The following is an 18,729-nucleotide window of genomic DNA, read 5'->3' on the forward strand; positions in this document are numbered from 1 at the left end:
TACTCTGATAGAGACATGTCAATCACAGTAAGTCCCGCCCTAAAGCAACCTGCTTTATAGTCTTAATGGACCATAATTCACTAAATGAACATCATGCTGTGTTGAAGGAGACTTGAAACTAGAGACCATAAACTCATGTTTACAACGTTTACTGAGGGAATAAATCAAGAGAGAAGTAGAGTCATTTCCTCATAGACGTCTATGGGAGCAGAGGAGTCGCCCCCTGCTGGTCACTACAGAGAAGTAGAGTCATTTCCTCATAGACGTCTATGGGAGCAGAGGAGTCGCCCCCTGCTGGTCACTACAGAGAAGTAGAGTCATTTCCTCATAGACGTCTATGGGAGCAGAGGAGTCGCCCCCTGCTGGTCACTACAGAGAAGTAGAGTCATTTCCTCATAGACGTCTATGGGAGCAGAGGAGTCGCCCCCTGCTGGTCACTACAGAGAAGTAGAGTCATTTCCTCATAGACGTCTATGGGAGCAGAGGAGTCGCCCCCTGCTGGTCACTACAGAGAAGTAGAGTCATTTCCTCATAGACGTCTATGGGAGCAGAGGAGTCGCCCCCTGCTGGTCACTACAGAGAAGTAGAGTCATTTCCTCATAGACGTCTATGGGAGCAGAGGAGTCGCCCCCTGCTGGTCACTACAGAGAAGTAGAGTCATTTCCTCATAGACGTCTATGGGACCAGAGGAGTCGCCCCCTGCTGGTCACTACAGAGAAGTAGAGTCATTTCCTCATGGACGTCTATGGGAGCAGAGGAGTCGCCCCCTGCTGGTCACTACAGAGAAGTAGAGTCATTTCTTCATAGACGTCTATGGGAGCAGAGGCGTCGCCCCCTGCTGGTCACTACAGAGAAGTAGAGTCATTTCCTCATAGACGTCTATGGGAGCAGAGGAGTCGCCCCCTGCTGGTCACTACAGAGAAGTAGAGTCATTTCCTCATGGACGTCTATGGGAGCAGAGGAGTCGCCCCCTGCTGGTCACTACACAGAATGCAGCTTAAAGACACTTTTTCATGTTTCAAAGCTTTTGATTTTACTCTTTTTTAGATCAAAGCGAATGGAGTTTTCCGGCTGAACTTAATGTGCTGAATTGGAGGAAGAAGAAGGAGAAATCTTCACACTTGAATGCACATTAATCCTCTTTTAAGCTCCAGGTTTGAGTCATAGGTCTGAATGTGGAGATGAGATCACGTTAGCTCGTGACGGGCTGAAGCAGCAGGCTTTCATCTGGGCGGTGTGTAAACCCCCGCACATCTGTGGGTGGATCGAACATTATGTCATATTAACACAACTATAATTACACAATCCCTATCATTTACACAGGGTGTGTGTGTGTGTGTGTGTGTGTGTGAGCGCATGCTGTTGGTACTTCTTTTTATGAACTTGAAAACCAGACTTTTTCATTCGGTTTTTGGTATTTATTTTTCCTGGTTTTAGTGTAAATCGATCCCGAGGAAAAACAGGTAATTGAACCAGAAACAATCCAATGGAAACACTTAATCTGCAAGTGCATTTATTTATCTACCTTCGTCATATCTTAAAAGAACAATAAGAGTTTCTTTGGCCTGAAGGCCGAGAACACAACATGTCGTCACTTCGACATCGTCGTCCATTAGAAGTTGTGTTTCTCTGCTTATGTTCAGGCAACTGAGCAGCTCTGGCTTGAAGGTTTAGGCAGGAGAAGCGAATCGTTGTGTTTAACCACGTGGTTACATTCCTCCAAAGGAATTGGAACGTTAAGTAGGAACTAAAAGTTGAGCTTCTCTGCATCATGTCCTGCAGAACCGTGAAGATGAATGTGCTCTTATCTTCTCTTATCAGTTCAAGTTATATTTAACAGTGTTTGTTCAAAGGTGTGACTACTGCGTTTTATGTGGATTTTAGCGGCACGTTGGTCGTGACTCGCAGGTCTCAGGCTTCCGGCCTAATAGCTAAAAGCAGCAGTTCTTTAGTTATGAGATTCAAACTGTTCAGTCCGAACCACAAACAAAGTTACGCGTCTCTCGCTCCGTACTCGTGCTCTCAGACTGTCGTATCGCCCGCCAGGCGGCTTCACGAGGTCGCACCTCGAGGAATAAAAGCCTTTTCACTCGGTTAAAGACGTCCGGGAAGGATGAAAGACACAAAGAGGCAGAAAGAAGGCCAGTGGGGTTCTTCATGCAGTCACTATGGCATCCGCTGAAACACGTCGCTGTTTGTAAATGGGGGCTTTGTCCAGGTGGAGAGGGGGGGTGAAGTGTGTGTGTGTGTGTGTGTGTGTGTGTGTGTGTGCACTGCAGTTGTGTCTTTTAAAAAAGAGTCAAAAGGGCAGAATCAGAAGAAGTGGAGGAGAAGTTGAAGACATCCGTTTTCTCTTGTATTAGAGGGCTTGCTGTGATTGGTTCCCCGGTTTACTGTCAAAATAAGAGTCCGACTTGTCCCCCCCACCTCCATACATCACGTACAATGCACATTCTATACATATTTAACCACGTCACATTGAATAAATATTGACTGGATCCTCTCACGGGTTCGTGCCTGAGCGTCTGAAGACATGTGGCTTTCGTTCCGCTCGGACACAATTGGCACAAACTTGGAAACTCAAGTGAAACGTTGTCAACACGTGTTGACAAGCACTTTATATTTCCTCATAGCTTCGCGGCCTCCTGCTGTTCTGTGTTGTTTTCGTGGGATTTCACAGTTTAGATGAACTGAGAGAGGAACTAAACAATAAGTGACCTCTGACGAGGCAGAACGCACTACGTAGTACGAATGTTTGTAATAACTTATGTTTCATCTAAACATCAAAATAGTCCAGATTGTTGTTGAAGTAAGTTTGGTAGAAAAGTTCGAAAAAGTGATTTTCATCCCACGTTTTATTGAAATCGACCCTTCGGCGAGGTTTCAAGATGTGACTGAGAAGACTCTCTAATAAGAGACTTCGAAACACAACAACTGGATTACACGGCTGAACAGCAGGGAAATGCAGTACGAGACCTGTCAATCACAGCAAGCTCCGCCCTAAAGCGTTCCCTGCTTCACGCTCCATTGGACGCTGAACGGACCACAAGTTACTGAGTGAAATCAAAGCTTCATCCTCCCACGAGGCCGAAAAGCAACGTTTCAGAGGCCCGGAGAGGGAAATGTTTACACACAAACGGCATCTTTGTGTACACATGTTGTCCTGGTTGAGGACATACTAGAATACACACACACACTGAAAAAAATGATTCGGACCCCTTTTAAATATTACTTGATTTATTCAAGGTTATTTCACTGATTTGAACGTGTTATTGAATCCTACTTATCTTTTTTAATTAATCTTAACACATTCTTCCATGGTTTAGAAAAAGCTTATTTCCTTCATTTAAAAGTTACATGAAAAAAATGTGTACATTTTACAACCACATTCAACTTCCACATCTGCGCATGTGCGACCACAAACCGCCCCTGGAGGACGCGGGAATCTTTTTCACTTTTAAAGATTTGCCATATCTCCTGGCTGTCTGGGTATCCAAGGCTCTACGTTTTCAGTAAGTAAACATCTTAAATTCATGGCTGTATTATATTTTCACTTTAACCGGATTTAGTTGCCACCAAGAAAAGTAGTTGGTTGTCTGCTGTGTGTTACTAAAATGTTAACTGAGGCTATAGCTGCTAACGTTAGCTTAATGTTGCCTACATCATTAAGGCTAGGTTAGCATTAGTAGACTCATTTTAAGTGAAAATAATTATCTAACTGGTGCCGATGATATCAATATAAATGCGTGATGCATCAAATGCTTTTCTTGTTGGACTTTCTCGTGAGTTTGTGGCCACTAAAAGTCGAACCTAACCAATGTCAATTGACTAGCTAACGCTAGCTGATAGCTAACGTTAGCTAACGCTAGCTGATAGCTAATGTTAGCTAACGTTAATAGCTTGTAGCTTCACCTTCCCCGCTTTCTCGGCATGTAGAAAGGTTTAACGTTACGGACCCACTTTAAGTGTATTTTTAACTTGAACCTATCAGTGCGGTAATATTAGGGGGAACAATAACTAAACTGAAATCCTATTGATAAAAGTGCGCTTGCTGCTCTCTGGCGCCAAATGGGTTAATGTTAACAGCCATTACGTGAGTCGCGCGCGGCTCTGCTCAACTCTTTACAGTGGTATCTTTTCCCTTTGTGGTGCCTTTTCTCGGCTATACACTAATGAGCTAGCGTTAGCTTAAACATGTAGGTAGCTCTGAGAGCACGGAGGAAATGCGCTTCAATGCGGGGAAAATGTAAGCTGCAGCTGCTCTGTAGATAACAGAGGAGGACAAGCAAGGTCGATTCATGACCACCGTCCGGTAAAAAATACTTTTTAGTTGTTGGCCAAAAACTAAATGGATAGGATAATATTGGGTTGCCTGCCGTGCCAAAATAGTTTAGCTTCGTTTTCAGCTCTGGTTTCATTAGAAATGAACTAACTATTGTAGCCTACCCACAGTATTTTGTCTGTTAATAATTGAGAATTGATACTAATCATATATAAATATATATATATATATATATATATACTTTTTGAATAAAAAAAATTATATATGAATAATTCATGTTTAAGAAACATTTCTGCCATTTGTTGCTCATTTCTATAGTAATATGAGGGTTTATTTAAATACAAAATGTGTTTCTTGGGATCTAATTTGAGTCATTATCTTAACCCAAGTCAGTAATGATTGGTGAACATTACTTATTTTTCCTAAAATAAATACCTGAATTGTATTTTCAGGTATATATGTATTTTTTTGCAGTTTTTTCTATCTGATGTTGGTGTGATGTGGAACTCTTTGGGGACCTCATAAAGTTTTGGTAAGTACATTTAACAAACAAACTCCACAGGTATGCTGATCCCAGCAGTACTGCTCAGGATAAATATTCTGTAACGTTGTGGTATTTTTGCTCTCCATAGGGCAGTTATGCCACTGATCATATGTAGGCACTCAACAACTTTAGTGCAAATGATTTTTGTCCTCTTTAGTCAGCTTAATATTACATTTCCTGGGACAAACAATGAGTTAAATTAATTACTCATCTTTTGTTAGCTCTACAGTGCAGGAGTTTTAAGTACCACGGGTGACTGTATAAACACCATCACTAATTATTATTTTTTCTTCTCTCTTTGTTGTTTGTCTAGTTTATGTGGCAGTGTAAAGACTGTGGCGCTGAAGTGTCGAGGCGATCAGAGATTCTTAAACATTACAAACTAAAACAGTCATTTTGGACGTGGCCCTCATATTAAGTGTGTATATCCTGATTGGCCTGCACTTTTCCATATCGATGAGGTAAGCACATGCTAGCTATTTTCCCAATGTGCCTCTTGTCTTTGTACAACAGAATATTGCACCAATACTCTGTATTTTGTCTTTTTGTTCTTTGATAAGATACATGCTGAATTCCAACGCATTACAGCCATCCCACTGGAATCTACCTTCATGGCACGGTTGGACAGCCATTTACCCCAATTGACATCCATCTTCCAGATGAAGGGAGGAGTTGCTGGCCAGAAACTAGCTAAACATCTGGAGATTTTGAAAGAAGTAAATATGTACACCAATCATTATGACATGTAAAATGTCATGTATATATGTGATGATGAAAACATTAAGTTATATTGTACATTTAGGTTATTACATTTTATAAATATTGTTCAGTTTATTGAACTTGTTGTACTTATTTATGTATTTCTTATTATTATTCAATAATTATAATTCTTTAACACAGGAGACAAGTGATGTCAATCTGAAAAGGACAGCTATCCTAAAGGCTCTTTGCATCTACCTGGGTGAGGACGAGGGACAGCTCGTTCGGGAGTATATAGTAAGTCATTGGGATTGATTTGCCTGTCACATGTTATGTTTTAAGATCCTAATGTCACCCACATATGTTTTCAGAGGTTCATGTTATCATTGACAGACGGTTGAGAATATTCATATAAAATTAACAACTTGCTGCACAGTATCGTCGTTCCTATGTACATCTTTAATAACACCTCACAGATATATAGTTTTATTTAAATACATATAAAATGGGATCAGATTCATCTAAGATTATTATGTATGGTGGCAATGTTCATACAGTAAAGTATACGTCATTGAAATGAAATACATTTCATGAATCGTGTTCTTTTCTCCTATTCTCTTTACACATACAGGACATTGAAGGAAATGACATCCTGAGAGACCTGCAAAAGCATACCATGGGTATATATGTCATCAACAAGGAGGGTGGAGAAATGCGACATTGTGATGACATTGGAATTTTCGTTGAAGGAGTAATCATTCTCAACAACTGTGGATCTGTGGCCCGCGCTTGTGCAATGATGCTGGGAGTCATCTACGCTCTGAACATGGCTTACCCCAAAGAGCTAAGATACTATTACGAATTCCTTCAGAAAGTGCTCTTTCGAATGGATGCTGAAAAGCTTTCTCCCAAAATCCTTGGACTAAGGAACAAAAGAGATGCTGGACTGTAGGAAATCTTCAGCCACTCTTGTGAACTGGTCTCATTGCATTGCAGAAGAAAAGAGTCGACGTAATTATAAAAAGCACCAGTCAAACCCGGGTAAACGATATATATGGCACACTAAAAAGATGTTTGTTCCATTTATTGATGTGACGGTTAGTCTCGTTCTGGCTCTACACAGATTTGCTATTTTCATCTTCCGCTAGTATCGGAGAGTAAAAGTTTCTGGAGGTTTAAGTCACATGTTTCATTATGCCTTGATTTATTCGCTGACAAATAAGTCTGTTCCCAATGCACTTGGTCTTTTTTTTTTTATAATACACCAACTTTTGTGCCATAGTTGAGCATGTGAGATTTGTTTGTTTATTTTTTTTCTATTTTTATATATACATATATATTATGACTGGTACTCTAGTACACACACACACAGCTCTGTTGGAACTTTTTGATTTTAAAGCCTCCTGAAGAGTCTGCAACACCTCATTGAAGCACTGAAGATAATAAATACAACACATTTATAGAACATACAAAATAGAAGAACATATCCATCTAAAGAAAAATGAATAAGAGGTAGCACAAGATTTTGATAGTGTCGTTTATTTGTTGCTCAGTCTGTTGGATTGTGTTGAGGGGCTTCTAGCGTTAAAGCAACTGGTTTATATATATATGTAATGTACATATAAACATTTAATGTATATATATATGTAATGTATAGTTAATGTGTGTGTGTATATATACATCCAGTTGTGGAAAAGAATGTTCTTTCTTTTGTTTAGATTATTATGTAAGGTGTATTATAATATGCCCTTTGCTTTTTTTGAATAAAATACACTGATATTGACTAATGGCATTTCATTTGATGAGACTTAATTTTAGTATGTATAATTTAAACAATAAATTGATTAGAATGTAAATAAAAAGAATAGTTACAGTTAGCTAAATCATTTGATTAAACTGAACATGGGTTTAGTTGGAATTTCTTAATAAATTTGAGTTAACTCTACTCAAAACAGTTGATCAGAAATTATAAATAAAAGTAGGCTGAAATTAGTTGAAAATAATGAGTACAATTTACTTAAAAAATATGTCTGGATTTAGATACATTTATTTCGTGCATTTACTTACCTAAAAAAAATTAAGTAAATTCAACACATCATTTTTTTCAGTGCATGTGCATGCATAAATAAGACAGAACACAGCCTCCCTCCGTCCACAAAGAAGCTCCGCTGGCTGTTCTTTGAAGGGAACGTTCGAGGCCCCAGTAACATGTCGTGGTTCCATCATTACGCGCTTTTTAACGTGAGGATCCACGGTAGGATTCTTAAGCCTTCGGCGAGGAAACGTCTGCAGTCCTTTTGGAGTCTCGATCGATTCCGAAGGACTCGAGTCCAAGCGAAGCGAGCTCGGGTTCCCTCGGCAGTCACAAGCATTTATTTTAAAGTGGACTAAATGTTTATAGCTGGAAAGAGTCTGAATTCCTTCCTCGCAGCGACGGATGAGTTTCTCTCTCCAGATCTCCTCTCCGATCTCCGTCTCCCCGCGCGGACGCGTTAAGCTTCTCGGGTTCCCTCGTCAATGTAAACGAGGAACGCAGACCTCCGTCTCTCAAGGAGCATCAAGGAAAGCAACGGGAATCCTTCCTGCATCCTGATGACGGAGTAAAGTTCTACCCGCCGGAACGACGTGATGCTGGTCGAGCTTCTGATTAAGAGAATCCCCTCGAATCCGGAGCCGCCGCCGCCGCGGGTCACAGGTCTGACAGGAAGTGAAAGGCCATCGGGCCCGCCGCCGCCTGCTGCTTGACGCGCACGTAGTACTTATTTAATGGAGCAACTCAAAGGTGATTCTCCATATTGACGCTTTACAGTTTTGAGCAGTTAACTCAATGAAATCACAAAGTTACGACTGATTTTTAAGGGTTACTCTAAAAGTTCTTGTTTAATTGACACTATCAGGCCGTTGGCTCTGGTTTAGTGGTCAGAGACATTCATATTATTAGTTCACACAAACACAACGGAACCGTTCTCGGGTCGTTTTGGAGGGAAATGCTGCAGTGAGGAAGAAAGAGAAACAATCCCATTAAATCACTTCTTTAATTTTCATTTTATTTAGGTTTTAGAAAAAACAAACAAGCAAATAATAAGAAGATAAGACAAAAGATGGCATGTGTTGGTAGCACAATAAGTTAAACAAAAGAAGAGGATTTGAGTGAGAGGAAGCGTCGCGAGGGACACTCGTCATGCTGGAGGGAAACAAATATGTACAATAGCCGAGAGACGCAATAGAATCCTCACATCATTTACACGATAACTAGAACAGAGCGGCTGTTAATATCTAAAAGTAAAAAGATGGACAGAACTACGAGATTCATTTTAGTTTTGTTTCTAAAATTAACAACATCACTCTTTACTTCACTATTCACAATAAGCCGGGACTGAGGGCCACATATCGCAGTCATAATGAGGAAATATAGAAGTGTGTTTAATTTGAGTTCATCATAAGGAGCAAATACAAGTATTCACGTGTTCCCTTTTCCCAGGAGGAAGTGGAATGTGACGATCGCTGAATAAGGAGAATATTAAAACCACGATGCTTTAAAAGTCGTCTGGAGCTTTCAGGTTAAACGAGCGGAGTTCTTCTCTCGCTCAGGCGCCCGAGGGAGCAACGAGCGCCAAGGTCGCCTCATCATTTAGGGGGGCGGGGCTTGTTAGTACGGTCATTCGCCATCGGCTACAGCTCGCTAAAACTCGCCAAAACACCTCCAGAGTCTCACCGGCTTGTGATGGTTAAAGATCTGCTTACAAGCAAACTGCGGCTAGAAGCAGAAGCAGAGAAAGTCAAACAGAAACACAGAGGAACCCTCGAAGCCCTTTAGACCTTAAATATCATCACGCCAGAAGCGACCGCCAGAAACACACAACGGTGTTTATCAAAGCTGCAAAGGCCACGCGGAGTAAAGCAAAATGAGTCCAAATAACCACCATCGACTCACACACACACACATACACACACACACGTTAGTGTGGTTCTTTAAGGGTTTCAGAGGGAGGCGATGATGATTGTTATGCTGGTAGAAAGTAACCACACACACACACACACACACACACCTTCTCTCATCCTGCGTCGCCTGTTTTGATTCATACTCTGGTGCTCGTTCGCTCGGGGGAAACTCATCAGAAGTTTAATTCTGTCAGCTCGCGCTGGCGTTCATCCAGACTGTCGGAGTAGCAAAGCGGACCTCGGATCCTCGACGGACTCCCAAAAGCGGATCCGAGGTCGGCGTTCCTTCCCCCGCGGAGCCTGATGAATGCTCGCCGTTGTGCTCTGTAGCCCCGCCCCCATCTCCTCAGCTTGGGTGGCGGCGCAACCAGCCCGGGACTCAGACCAGCTCCACCTTGGAGTTTGGGTAGACGGCGACCACGTCGTAGCCCTCGGGGGGCTGGACGCGGGCCATGGCGTGCGTCTCGCAGTACAGGTTGTCCTCGATGAAGAAGTAGCCCCTCTGCTTGAGGTTCACGCTGCAGTCGTCGCAGGTGAAGCAGCCGGGGTGGTACAGCTTGTCCCTGGCCTTCACGATGGTGCCGCTGGAGCAGAGGGAGGAGGATTCAGGACCACGACATATTTAATGGCCATATGGGACCTAATGTCAACTATGTTATCATTTCAATATGTTTATCCATGAAACCCTGTTCATTAAGCATCGGGTCTGCGCATCAACACTGGAACATTAGCAACACTTTAAAAGGAAGTAAGCGATGACAAATCGCTCGGGACTGACTCACTGTTTCCATTTCCATTGTTTTTGCTTATCAGAAGTTTTTTAAATATATTTCATCACGTACGGCCGGCTGAAGGTGGAGCATTTAGAAGTTCACTGCTTTCTTCACTAATAAGACTTTCCCTTCGAGCCCTCAGTCATGAGCTCGCCTCCTCTGACCGACTTCCCCTCGCCGGTTGACCTCTGTTGACCTCTGACTTTAAAAAGCTGTAAAATGCTCCCAGGTCTCAGCGGCCCGATTGTGTCCCACAATGCCCTCTTGTAACGAGTAAGCCGATGACATCAGCGCTCACCTGCAGCTGCGTTCACAGAAGGGGGAGGGGGGGGCGGGATTACCGGTGCATGTGGAAAGGCGTGTGTGTCGGTGTGTGTGTGCGTGGGAAAGGGCGTGGAGGGAGGCCGGCTCGGTTTAATCATCGGACGGGATCAATGGGAATCTTGTGTCGGGCCTGTTGCTGCAGGTTGAGCTGCACGAGTTAACTTCCTTAACTTCCACCCACCTCACAAAGCTCCCCCCTTTAAACCCTGTGACCACAGGCGGAGCCACGATATAATCTCCCGTGGCCGAACAGCAAATGTGATGATAAATCGCTCATCCTCTTGACATGTTTCACGGTTCATCTTCAGTAGTCTATACTTAAAGATCACAGCAACCATCATTTGAAAGAATCACATTTGACTGTGTGACATGAAATAAATCAGAAAGATTATAGGCTGGTGTTGAAATAAACAGCCAATAGAAACGTGCGTAAAACAAACATTTGTGCGAGGTCCCTGTACTTACACAATGCCGTTACAGCAGCGGGTGCACTGGGGCAGCTTCTGGAGGCCGGGCACGGGGCCGGGGACGGGGCTCCCCAGTTTGGGGACGGGAGACATGACCGGAGACTTCAAGCTCCTCATTCGGTCCGTTGGGGACACACCTGGAAAAAGAAAGAAAAACAACCTCAGAATAAATACAGGAGCCGACAAATGAACAAACGAACATGGATTAAATGAACAGAGCACCAGGTCCTTTCTGTGAAGGAGTCCAGGTACGGGGCTGAAGGTGTGGTGGACGTGTCTTTGCAGGACGGAGCGCTCCACAGAACAGAGCGTGCTGGTCGTCAGTTACTGCTACACAACCACGCACACTGAGGAGAAAGGCATCTCCATCTTCACCTATCAAATGTCCTCGAGGAGGCGCGAGTCTCTGAGCCACACCTGTCCAATGAGGTAATGCAGCCTGCTGATTAGCGATGGACCGACACACTCACTGACTCGTGCACGCGCGCACAACCGATCGCACAATCAGCCTCTCCAGCAAGACACCTGAGCACGTGGATACATTAACAACATTATCCCACCGGAGACAATGAGGTGGTTCTGCAGGTTTTGCTCCAGGAGATAAATGGCAAATTATCTCCTGCCGAAGGTAATGGGCTTAGGGCTCGTTAACCTTTCACAAACAGGAAGCGGCCACTCTTCCTCTCCATTGTGTTTGCGTGAGCGTTCTCCTTTAACCTTCCAGTGGCACGCTACGAGTCAGCCAATGGACTACATACCGTCGGGCTGAAGAGAGCTTTCTAAAAGTAACTTACTTTGCGGCGAGGAGAAAACCACGAAGTGACGACATTTTGCACAAATGTCGACTGTTTGTACCATTTTACATTGTTTTGGTTCACGAAGCAACCGTGAAAAGTGTATTTATTATTACTTATGCTCATTTATCTTACAGTAATGTCTGTAAAGCCCGAAATAAGTGATCACGGTTCTTCTGGTGGTGGAGGTGGGGGGCTTTGTTCCCTCAGACGATCTGGAGCCTCTGCAGCGGGTCACCGGCCAGCGGCACAATGACACTTCCTGTTACCGACGTGTGGCTGCTCAGGCCAGTGGGACACCTATCCAACTCACCACAGCCCATTAGCTCCCACCTGGCTAACCATTAGCGAAGAGCTCACATTAGCCGGCTGTGTTATTCCTGGGAATAATGTCTCTATTGCACGGCGATCCACTCGAACGGAAAAGATTTCTAAGTGCAGCAATTTCTCACAGAGGGGACGTAGTCGGGAATAGATACCCAAAAGGAGAACGAAGGGGGCGCTTGTTTAGTCTTGCTTTGACATTCTCAAACCCCCTTCGCACCCATTTATCTCTCTGCCAAGCGCAGACAGTCAGACACCGTTGTTTTATTTGACCGACAGTCAATTACGACACACATCTCACCACAGGCGACTTCCACGGCTCCGTGTGTGTCCGTGTGTGACTAACACCACCCAGACTTACTGTAACACAGCCCCCCGTCCCCCCTCAGACCTGTCAGGGGCGGCAGGGGAATTCAAGGCAAAAGTGAATCACAGAGTGGAAAGATAAATAAACAGCTGCAACAATTTCAACCTTGATTCCTCACTGAGCCGTGCGTGCTGCTCGTACTTCAGGGTTGTATTTTTCCGAGGAGTTTAAAGACGGTTTTGTCGAGACTGTGTGGTAGGAAAGATCATGGAAAGTGTACAGCTTGAATGTGTCTGAAAGACTTTTAATCTCTGGGGCCGAGAGGAACAAATGTTGCAATGCCAAAAGAGGAGAAATGGTGGCAGAAAAGTGCTGATCTGAATGAATGCAGTCTGATCGTCACTCTTCTTATTGAGTTTTTGTTTCCATTTACTGTAAACCGAGCACTACATCATCGTGTGATTACTCCAATCTTCTCAGCTTATCCCTGGGGAGTGTTTTAACTCCAAACAATATATTCAACCCAAAATGTTATTTTTATATCTTGACTTTTCTTTTAAAACATTTTTAACTTTTAACAGTTTTTCCCAAAACATCTTTTCACTTTTTTTCAAAACATTTTTTCGACCTAATATTTCTTCACTTTTCTTTCAAAACATTATTTGGCCTAATTCAACACATAATATTTTGAATTTTTAAAACTTTTTTTTGACCTTATATTTTGGTAAACATTTAAAAAAAAACATTTTCAATGACGTTTTTTGAGTTAACATAATTTGACTTTTTTTTCCAAACCTTTTTTAGATTTATGACTTTATGTTTGTTGACATATTTTGACTTACCCATTTAAACTTGTTGAAATGTGTTGTACATTGATAAATGTATCGACTTAATATATTTAGGTTTTTCTGTTCTTGACATTTTTTAACCCTTGAATATGTTTTCAAAACATTTCTCTTTACTTTTTTTTCAAACCCTTTTTTGACTTTTTTTCCAAACCTCGCCACAGGTTTCCTGAGGAAGGAGGCAGCCTTCTTCCCCCCGGAGCACTTTGCATGTACCTTTGTGACCATCATTCATCTCTGCTGCTTTACTGCACAGACGCTTTTCTTTAAATACACGATGGACAAAACAAGATCGTTCTTTTAAACAAATAACCCCGGAGTGCAAGTAATGGACGAGGTTTCACTAAAAGGTCACTGGAATTTTGTTTATTTATTTTTCCAAGGTTTGGAGACCCCCCCCCCCCCCCTCTTGCCATCTCCTCCCCTCTTAAAGGAAGTCTGTAAAGGCCAATTGTTAGCATGTAAATAACCGTAGTAACTGTAATCGACCGTAACATCTTATGGTAAAAACTCCCTCACATCGTTTCCTCTTTCTGTCGTCTATCAACCTCAGGAAATATTGCATCCAACACCAGGTTGTACTTGTCCTGCACGTTGCTTTACAATCACGGCAGGGTCTGTGGAATTCTGGGTAAACTGACACTCTTGTTTACTTTGACTTGAAAAGCCCCTGAAAGTCAACATGGCCTCTGCGGGGGCTTTCGCCTTAAAAAGGGGGGACTGACTACTGTGATTTAAACGCCTGGAGACGAGCTACGCATCCAACAAGAGGACGACTCGACTTTTACCTCCCGGTTTCTTTCTTGTAAAACCAATAACCAAGCGACCGACTTCAGCAACAGGTTTCTACCAACAGAGCGATTTGCTTTCTGAATGATCCCACAGCAAAGCGGAGGTGTCATCGAGGGCTTAACCCGTCACTCAAGGACCACTGACAGCAGATGAAAAGGGTCCCATTTAAATCTCTTTAATCCGTTAGCACTGCCCCCCCCCCCCCCCCGAATCGGTCTCCTTCTCGGGCTTAAAGCTAAATTAAGGAAACTGTGTTCCGGCTCTAAGCCAGTGTTGTTCCTTGTGGATCACATCAGAAGGTACAGAGCCAAGCGGGAAGGGTTCGTTCCGAGAGAACCAGGGATGGATTGATTTATTCTGAAGCGTGAGAGAAACTGAGGCTTTTCCATCTGGATGTCTTTAAAATAGATGTTCCCTTTGAATATGACAGATACAAACGGAAAGAACAGTAACATATCATTGGAGTATCTGTTGACATTTGATTAATTAACAAAAAGTGAAGAGAAACGGCTGGTTTTGGAGCAGCTGCTCCATTGCCAATGACTGAAACACACTCCTCTCCATCAGAGAAGGACGTGAGGGGATCCAGACCACCCAGCAGCCGGGCCAAACGTCGCCGTGAGGGGAGCCGACCGCTCCATGAGGACAGCTGGGGCGGAAGCTAAGCTAACCTAGCTAACAGCAACTACTGCGGATTCTCACGTCACCAGCTACTGAGGTCAAGAGGAACATTAACAAGAGACAATGTGTGCCTACGGTTATAAACCCACGTCTCCGAGGTTTCACATACCACTTTCACTAGTCCCGCCCCCCGCCAGTGGTGAACGTGGAACCTGGGAAGAGAGTTTGGGGTCAGAGGATCAGCTGCTGTCAGCGTGACTCCCACTCAAAAGGCTGGAATGCTGAGCAGTCAGAAGTCAGACAGGAAAGACGTATTTCGCACTTTATTGTCCGCTTGTGAAGTTGCTTTTTGTAGTAAACTGCCAAAGCAGAACCTCCCTCCCATGTTCATCCGTGTGCGAGCTATTTACAGCACTTCATCCTTCTTCCCTCCCGCTCTGCTTCTCTGCCTCGTAACCGCTCAGTCTTTCTTTAAAAGGAAAAGTATGCCAGTACGACGGTGAGAGAGGAGCTGCCCGAGAGAGATGTTCCTCTGGCTGGAGTCACGAGGAGGAAATATTTACTAATGCTGAACTTCCACCCGATGCGTCGATAAAAAAAAACCTTGATTGAAGTAAATCGGGTTGCTTTGATGCATAAAGTTGAACTTTATCTGCTCAACATGATGGCAGCCGGTGTGTATCGCGATCTAAAGGACCGTTAATAGCTGTTATTGTAGCTGACGTATTCTTCACCATCGGGTCACCACCACACCATCAAACCCCCACCATCTCGCCTCCACCCAAAGCGCGCCTACCTCCGTCCTCGGCCTCGAGGATCCCCTGCAGGTACTTGAAGGAGCCGGACTGTTTGGGAGCAGAGACGGGCTCCTCGTGGTCCTGCAGCATCTTGTACACGTCTGAATGTGGGTCGAATCCATTCCCCCCCACGGGGGACTGAGTGGGGGGCTCCGGGCTGAAGGAGACGAGGGAGGAGGGACACCGTGTCAATCAATCATCTATTGCTGTGCATGACGGAACATCAGCCGGCCAGTTTCACTTCACTATCGACAAGTCACACGTCAGCTAGTTTGCTGCGGGTACAGGAACACCTACAGCAATTTCATCTTTTAAAATGCTTGTTTTCTGGAAGTAGATGAGATCAAAGTAAATTTAGTAATAAAGTAACGACAGCAAAGGAGTTTCCGATTGGTTTTGTCTCATTTCTAACATCTGATACGGCCCCTGATACATGTTGATACGTGTTGTCTTTTATCGGGTGCCGTCCTGATGTGATGTTGGAGCGAGGCAGCAGAAGAAGGCTAAACAAAAAGATAAAAAAAGAACAGATGATAGTTGCCAGAGCACTAAAGAAAGAACTTTGGCAGCAGAGGTGGACGTGTGCTGAACTCAACATGTGATTCCACAGGCATGAAGTCTGAATCACAACAACCGGGCTCTGTGGAATCCAGAATAAACCCCTTGTTCTATTACCAGCTCTACAGTTAACATCCATTTGTCCTCGGCTGTGTACAGGACGTAGACGTCGCCGTGGTGACGTCGCCTGCTGGATGTGGCAACCGCCATCTTGGACTACGGATGCTGCCATCACTCTAAACATTCACCAAGGTGGGATTTTACACCCGTTCGTTTAGATGTCCTCCTCTTTGGTTCCACTCACCTGTGAGTGGCGCTGAGGCTCAAGCCGCCCATCTTGCTCGGCAAGGATCTGTCTCCATTGCTGCCGTTATGATAAAGTCCCGCCGGGTTGTTGTACTGAGCGTGCCCGTTGCCGTTCCCATAGCCGTGGCTGTGGCCGTTGTTCGGTCTGGAGTGTCCGTTATTCAGGTGAGTGGACTGGGGAGCCTGCTGGTACTGGAGGCCCTGGGGGGACTGGGGAGCCTGCTGGTACTGGGGAGCCTGCTGGTACTGGAGGCCCTGGGGGGACTGGGGAGCCTGCTGGTACTGGGGAGCCTGCTGGTACTGGAGGCCCTGGGGGGACTGGGGAGCCTGCTGGTACTGGGGAGCCTGCTGATACTGGAGGCCCTGGGGGGACTGGGGAGCCTGCTGGTACTGGAGGCCCTGGGGGGACTGGGGAGCCTGTTGGTACTGGGGAGCCTGCTGGTACTGGAGGCCCTGGGGGGACTGGGGTGTCTGTGGGTACTGGGGTTCAGGGGTGTACGAAGGTTTGCGACTGGAACTGCCATAACCGCTGGTGATGGGACGGAAATTCTACAAAGAAAGATGAAAAATGATCATTAGATATCGCGTGTTTAAAGCAGAAAGAGCACGTTACATCAGAAAAACGATTAATAACGTTAGGAAGAAAAAAGGTAATTGGCCCATTACACAATAAGCCATTACGTTTTGGGTCAGGAAATGAGTGAAAAGTGGTGCCCCGAGTAGAAAACCACAATCCTTCAGAGGCAAAAAGGTTTCTCAGCGCAGAGGATTGAGGGAAAAGCCTTTTCCGCCGTTAACAGCCACACTGGTTAGGAAGGAGCTCCACTTCGATCTCCTGCAGATGTTTCTGTCAAAACAAATTATCTTGTGTGGTGTAAATACTGAAAGAACATTTCCCCCCGGCTGCTACTTTATGGATTGAAGAGTTTATGGAAGCGGACAGATCCGAGATACCCTAAAAGATAAAACGGGTATCTTTTGGACGTGCTGTGGTAAACTTTATATTTTTATGGATAGACGTCTAAGAAGAAGACATCGTCACCATGACGACAACCATTGGACTGCTGCTTTGAAGCATTGAAGTCGACGTTTTTAGCCGCCGTGGCTTCATGGCTTTTATTACATCTACCCCTGCTAGGTCTATCTGACTAAATGCACCATCACTCACCAAACGAACATTTTAATGAACCAACTCCACGGTGACCTCACCGCGCCGCGTGTACAGCGGCTATGCGAACACTCGGGCGATAACGCTCTCTGCCAGCCGACCGCCTCGCGGCGTTACAGATAAGCTTTTACAGTGCACCGCTTGCAGTGATGTCACCGCCTCACATGCGGGTCGAGAATTTTCCGAGGCAGCCGGCCGTTCCAAAAGAGTAAACAAGAGTGCACGTAGTGATAACGCCACGCGATAAACATCTGAGCTGTTTACAGGTTAAGCAATGCAGACGGATGGGAACCGGTTAGACCGCGGAGGCAATGGGACCAGTGTTTGTTCCAGGTGTGGCCTGGTCATTGGCCGCCTCCTGTAGTGAAGAAGACTTTTGAGAAAAAAAACACACCTCTTCCTACTCTTCCCCGAATAAAAGACGGCTTTGCCAAATGCCGGCAGACGGCCACCGCTGGTTAAAGTCCACTTAGTGCCTCTTGCAGAGCGTCACACCCAGCTCAACCAGACACACCGAGGCCAAACCACAGACATCTCCATATCTTCAGCCCTATTTGCACAGATGGTGGACCTCGTGTGATCGTAATCGAAGGTTCCCTAAACCGCCATGTTTTAGGGACGTAGAAGGAGGAACTATGTGATAGAAATCGCTGACGTCCTCAGATACATTCGCACCAGGTCTGGCCGATACGTCGGAGCTTTTCCTGAGTCAACAAGGCAGGAATCTTTCCAGAGGAAATTCATTTTGATATATAACCGATAACTTCCTCCTATGCACGCCAAAAGGTCAGCTGAAGTTGTGGCTGGACTTATCTCATTACTTGCTGGACCACCCTTCCTTTAAAGCAACGTCTCTGGATGGATTTTCCAAAAGGGCCGTCTTGATGTCTCTCGTTTCCTGAGAACAAACCCGAAGCTGGAAGGGCGAAGTTCCTCAGAACAAATCATTGTCCCGACACGTCTTTTAAGTATTATTGAGAATCAATTATTAATTTCTAATGTTTGAACAAGGGCTGAACCTGCAGATATCAATCAGTGCAATGCGACTTAGTCACGTCTGCGTGCACAGCGGAGGAAATCCCAGGGTGCATTGCGCTTCATGCTCCACAGTGAAGACTTCTTATTTTTGACTCCTAATCTGTACAAACATACGGAGCACGGAGAGGACAGGTCCGCTGACATTGAT

General features: G+C 44.7%; 1 protein-coding gene and 2 long non-coding RNA genes across 4 annotated transcripts in view; 2 read left to right on the forward strand and 1 right to left on the reverse strand.

Annotated features, from left to right (window-relative positions):
- The first annotated feature begins 3,434 nt into the window (after positions 1-3,434).
- LOC144410377 (uncharacterized) lies at positions 3,435-5,542 on the forward strand. Its single transcript, XR_013468410.1, has 4 exons — positions 3,435-3,512; positions 4,757-4,814; positions 5,140-5,287; positions 5,387-5,542. It is a non-coding gene; the product is annotated as an uncharacterized LOC144410377 (long non-coding RNA).
- Positions 5,543-5,716: 174 nt separating this feature from the next.
- LOC144410378 (uncharacterized) lies at positions 5,717-7,308 on the forward strand. The gene is made up of 2 exons (XR_013468411.1): positions 5,717-5,822; positions 6,157-7,308. It is a non-coding gene; the product is annotated as an uncharacterized LOC144410378 (long non-coding RNA).
- Positions 7,309-8,551: 1,243 nt separating this feature from the next.
- Positions 8,552-18,729, reverse strand: part of pdlim4 (PDZ and LIM domain 4) — a 28,793-nt gene continuing 18,615 nt past the window's right edge. Inside the window, exons 4-8 of one of the 2 annotated variants that reach the window (XM_078106979.1) lie at positions 16,595-16,924; positions 16,374-16,558; positions 15,511-15,668; positions 11,030-11,168; positions 8,552-10,051 (exon numbers count right to left, since the gene is read on the reverse strand). In XM_078106979.1, coding sequence (XP_077963105.1) covers positions 9,847-10,051; positions 11,030-11,168; positions 15,511-15,668; positions 16,374-16,558; positions 16,595-16,924 — 1,017 coding nt within the window. In that variant the 3' untranslated portion in view covers positions 8,552-9,846. Of the gene's footprint in view, positions 10,052-11,029; positions 11,169-15,510; positions 15,669-16,373; positions 16,925-18,729 lie in introns of both variants that reach the window. The other variant, XM_040182354.2, reaches the window with a different exon arrangement.

Source organism: Gasterosteus aculeatus, chromosome 7 (genome assembly GCF_964276395.1).
Source record: "Gasterosteus aculeatus chromosome 7, fGasAcu3.hap1.1, whole genome shotgun sequence".
In the NCBI taxonomy this organism is placed as follows: domain Eukaryota; kingdom Metazoa; phylum Chordata; class Actinopteri; order Perciformes; family Gasterosteidae; genus Gasterosteus; species Gasterosteus aculeatus.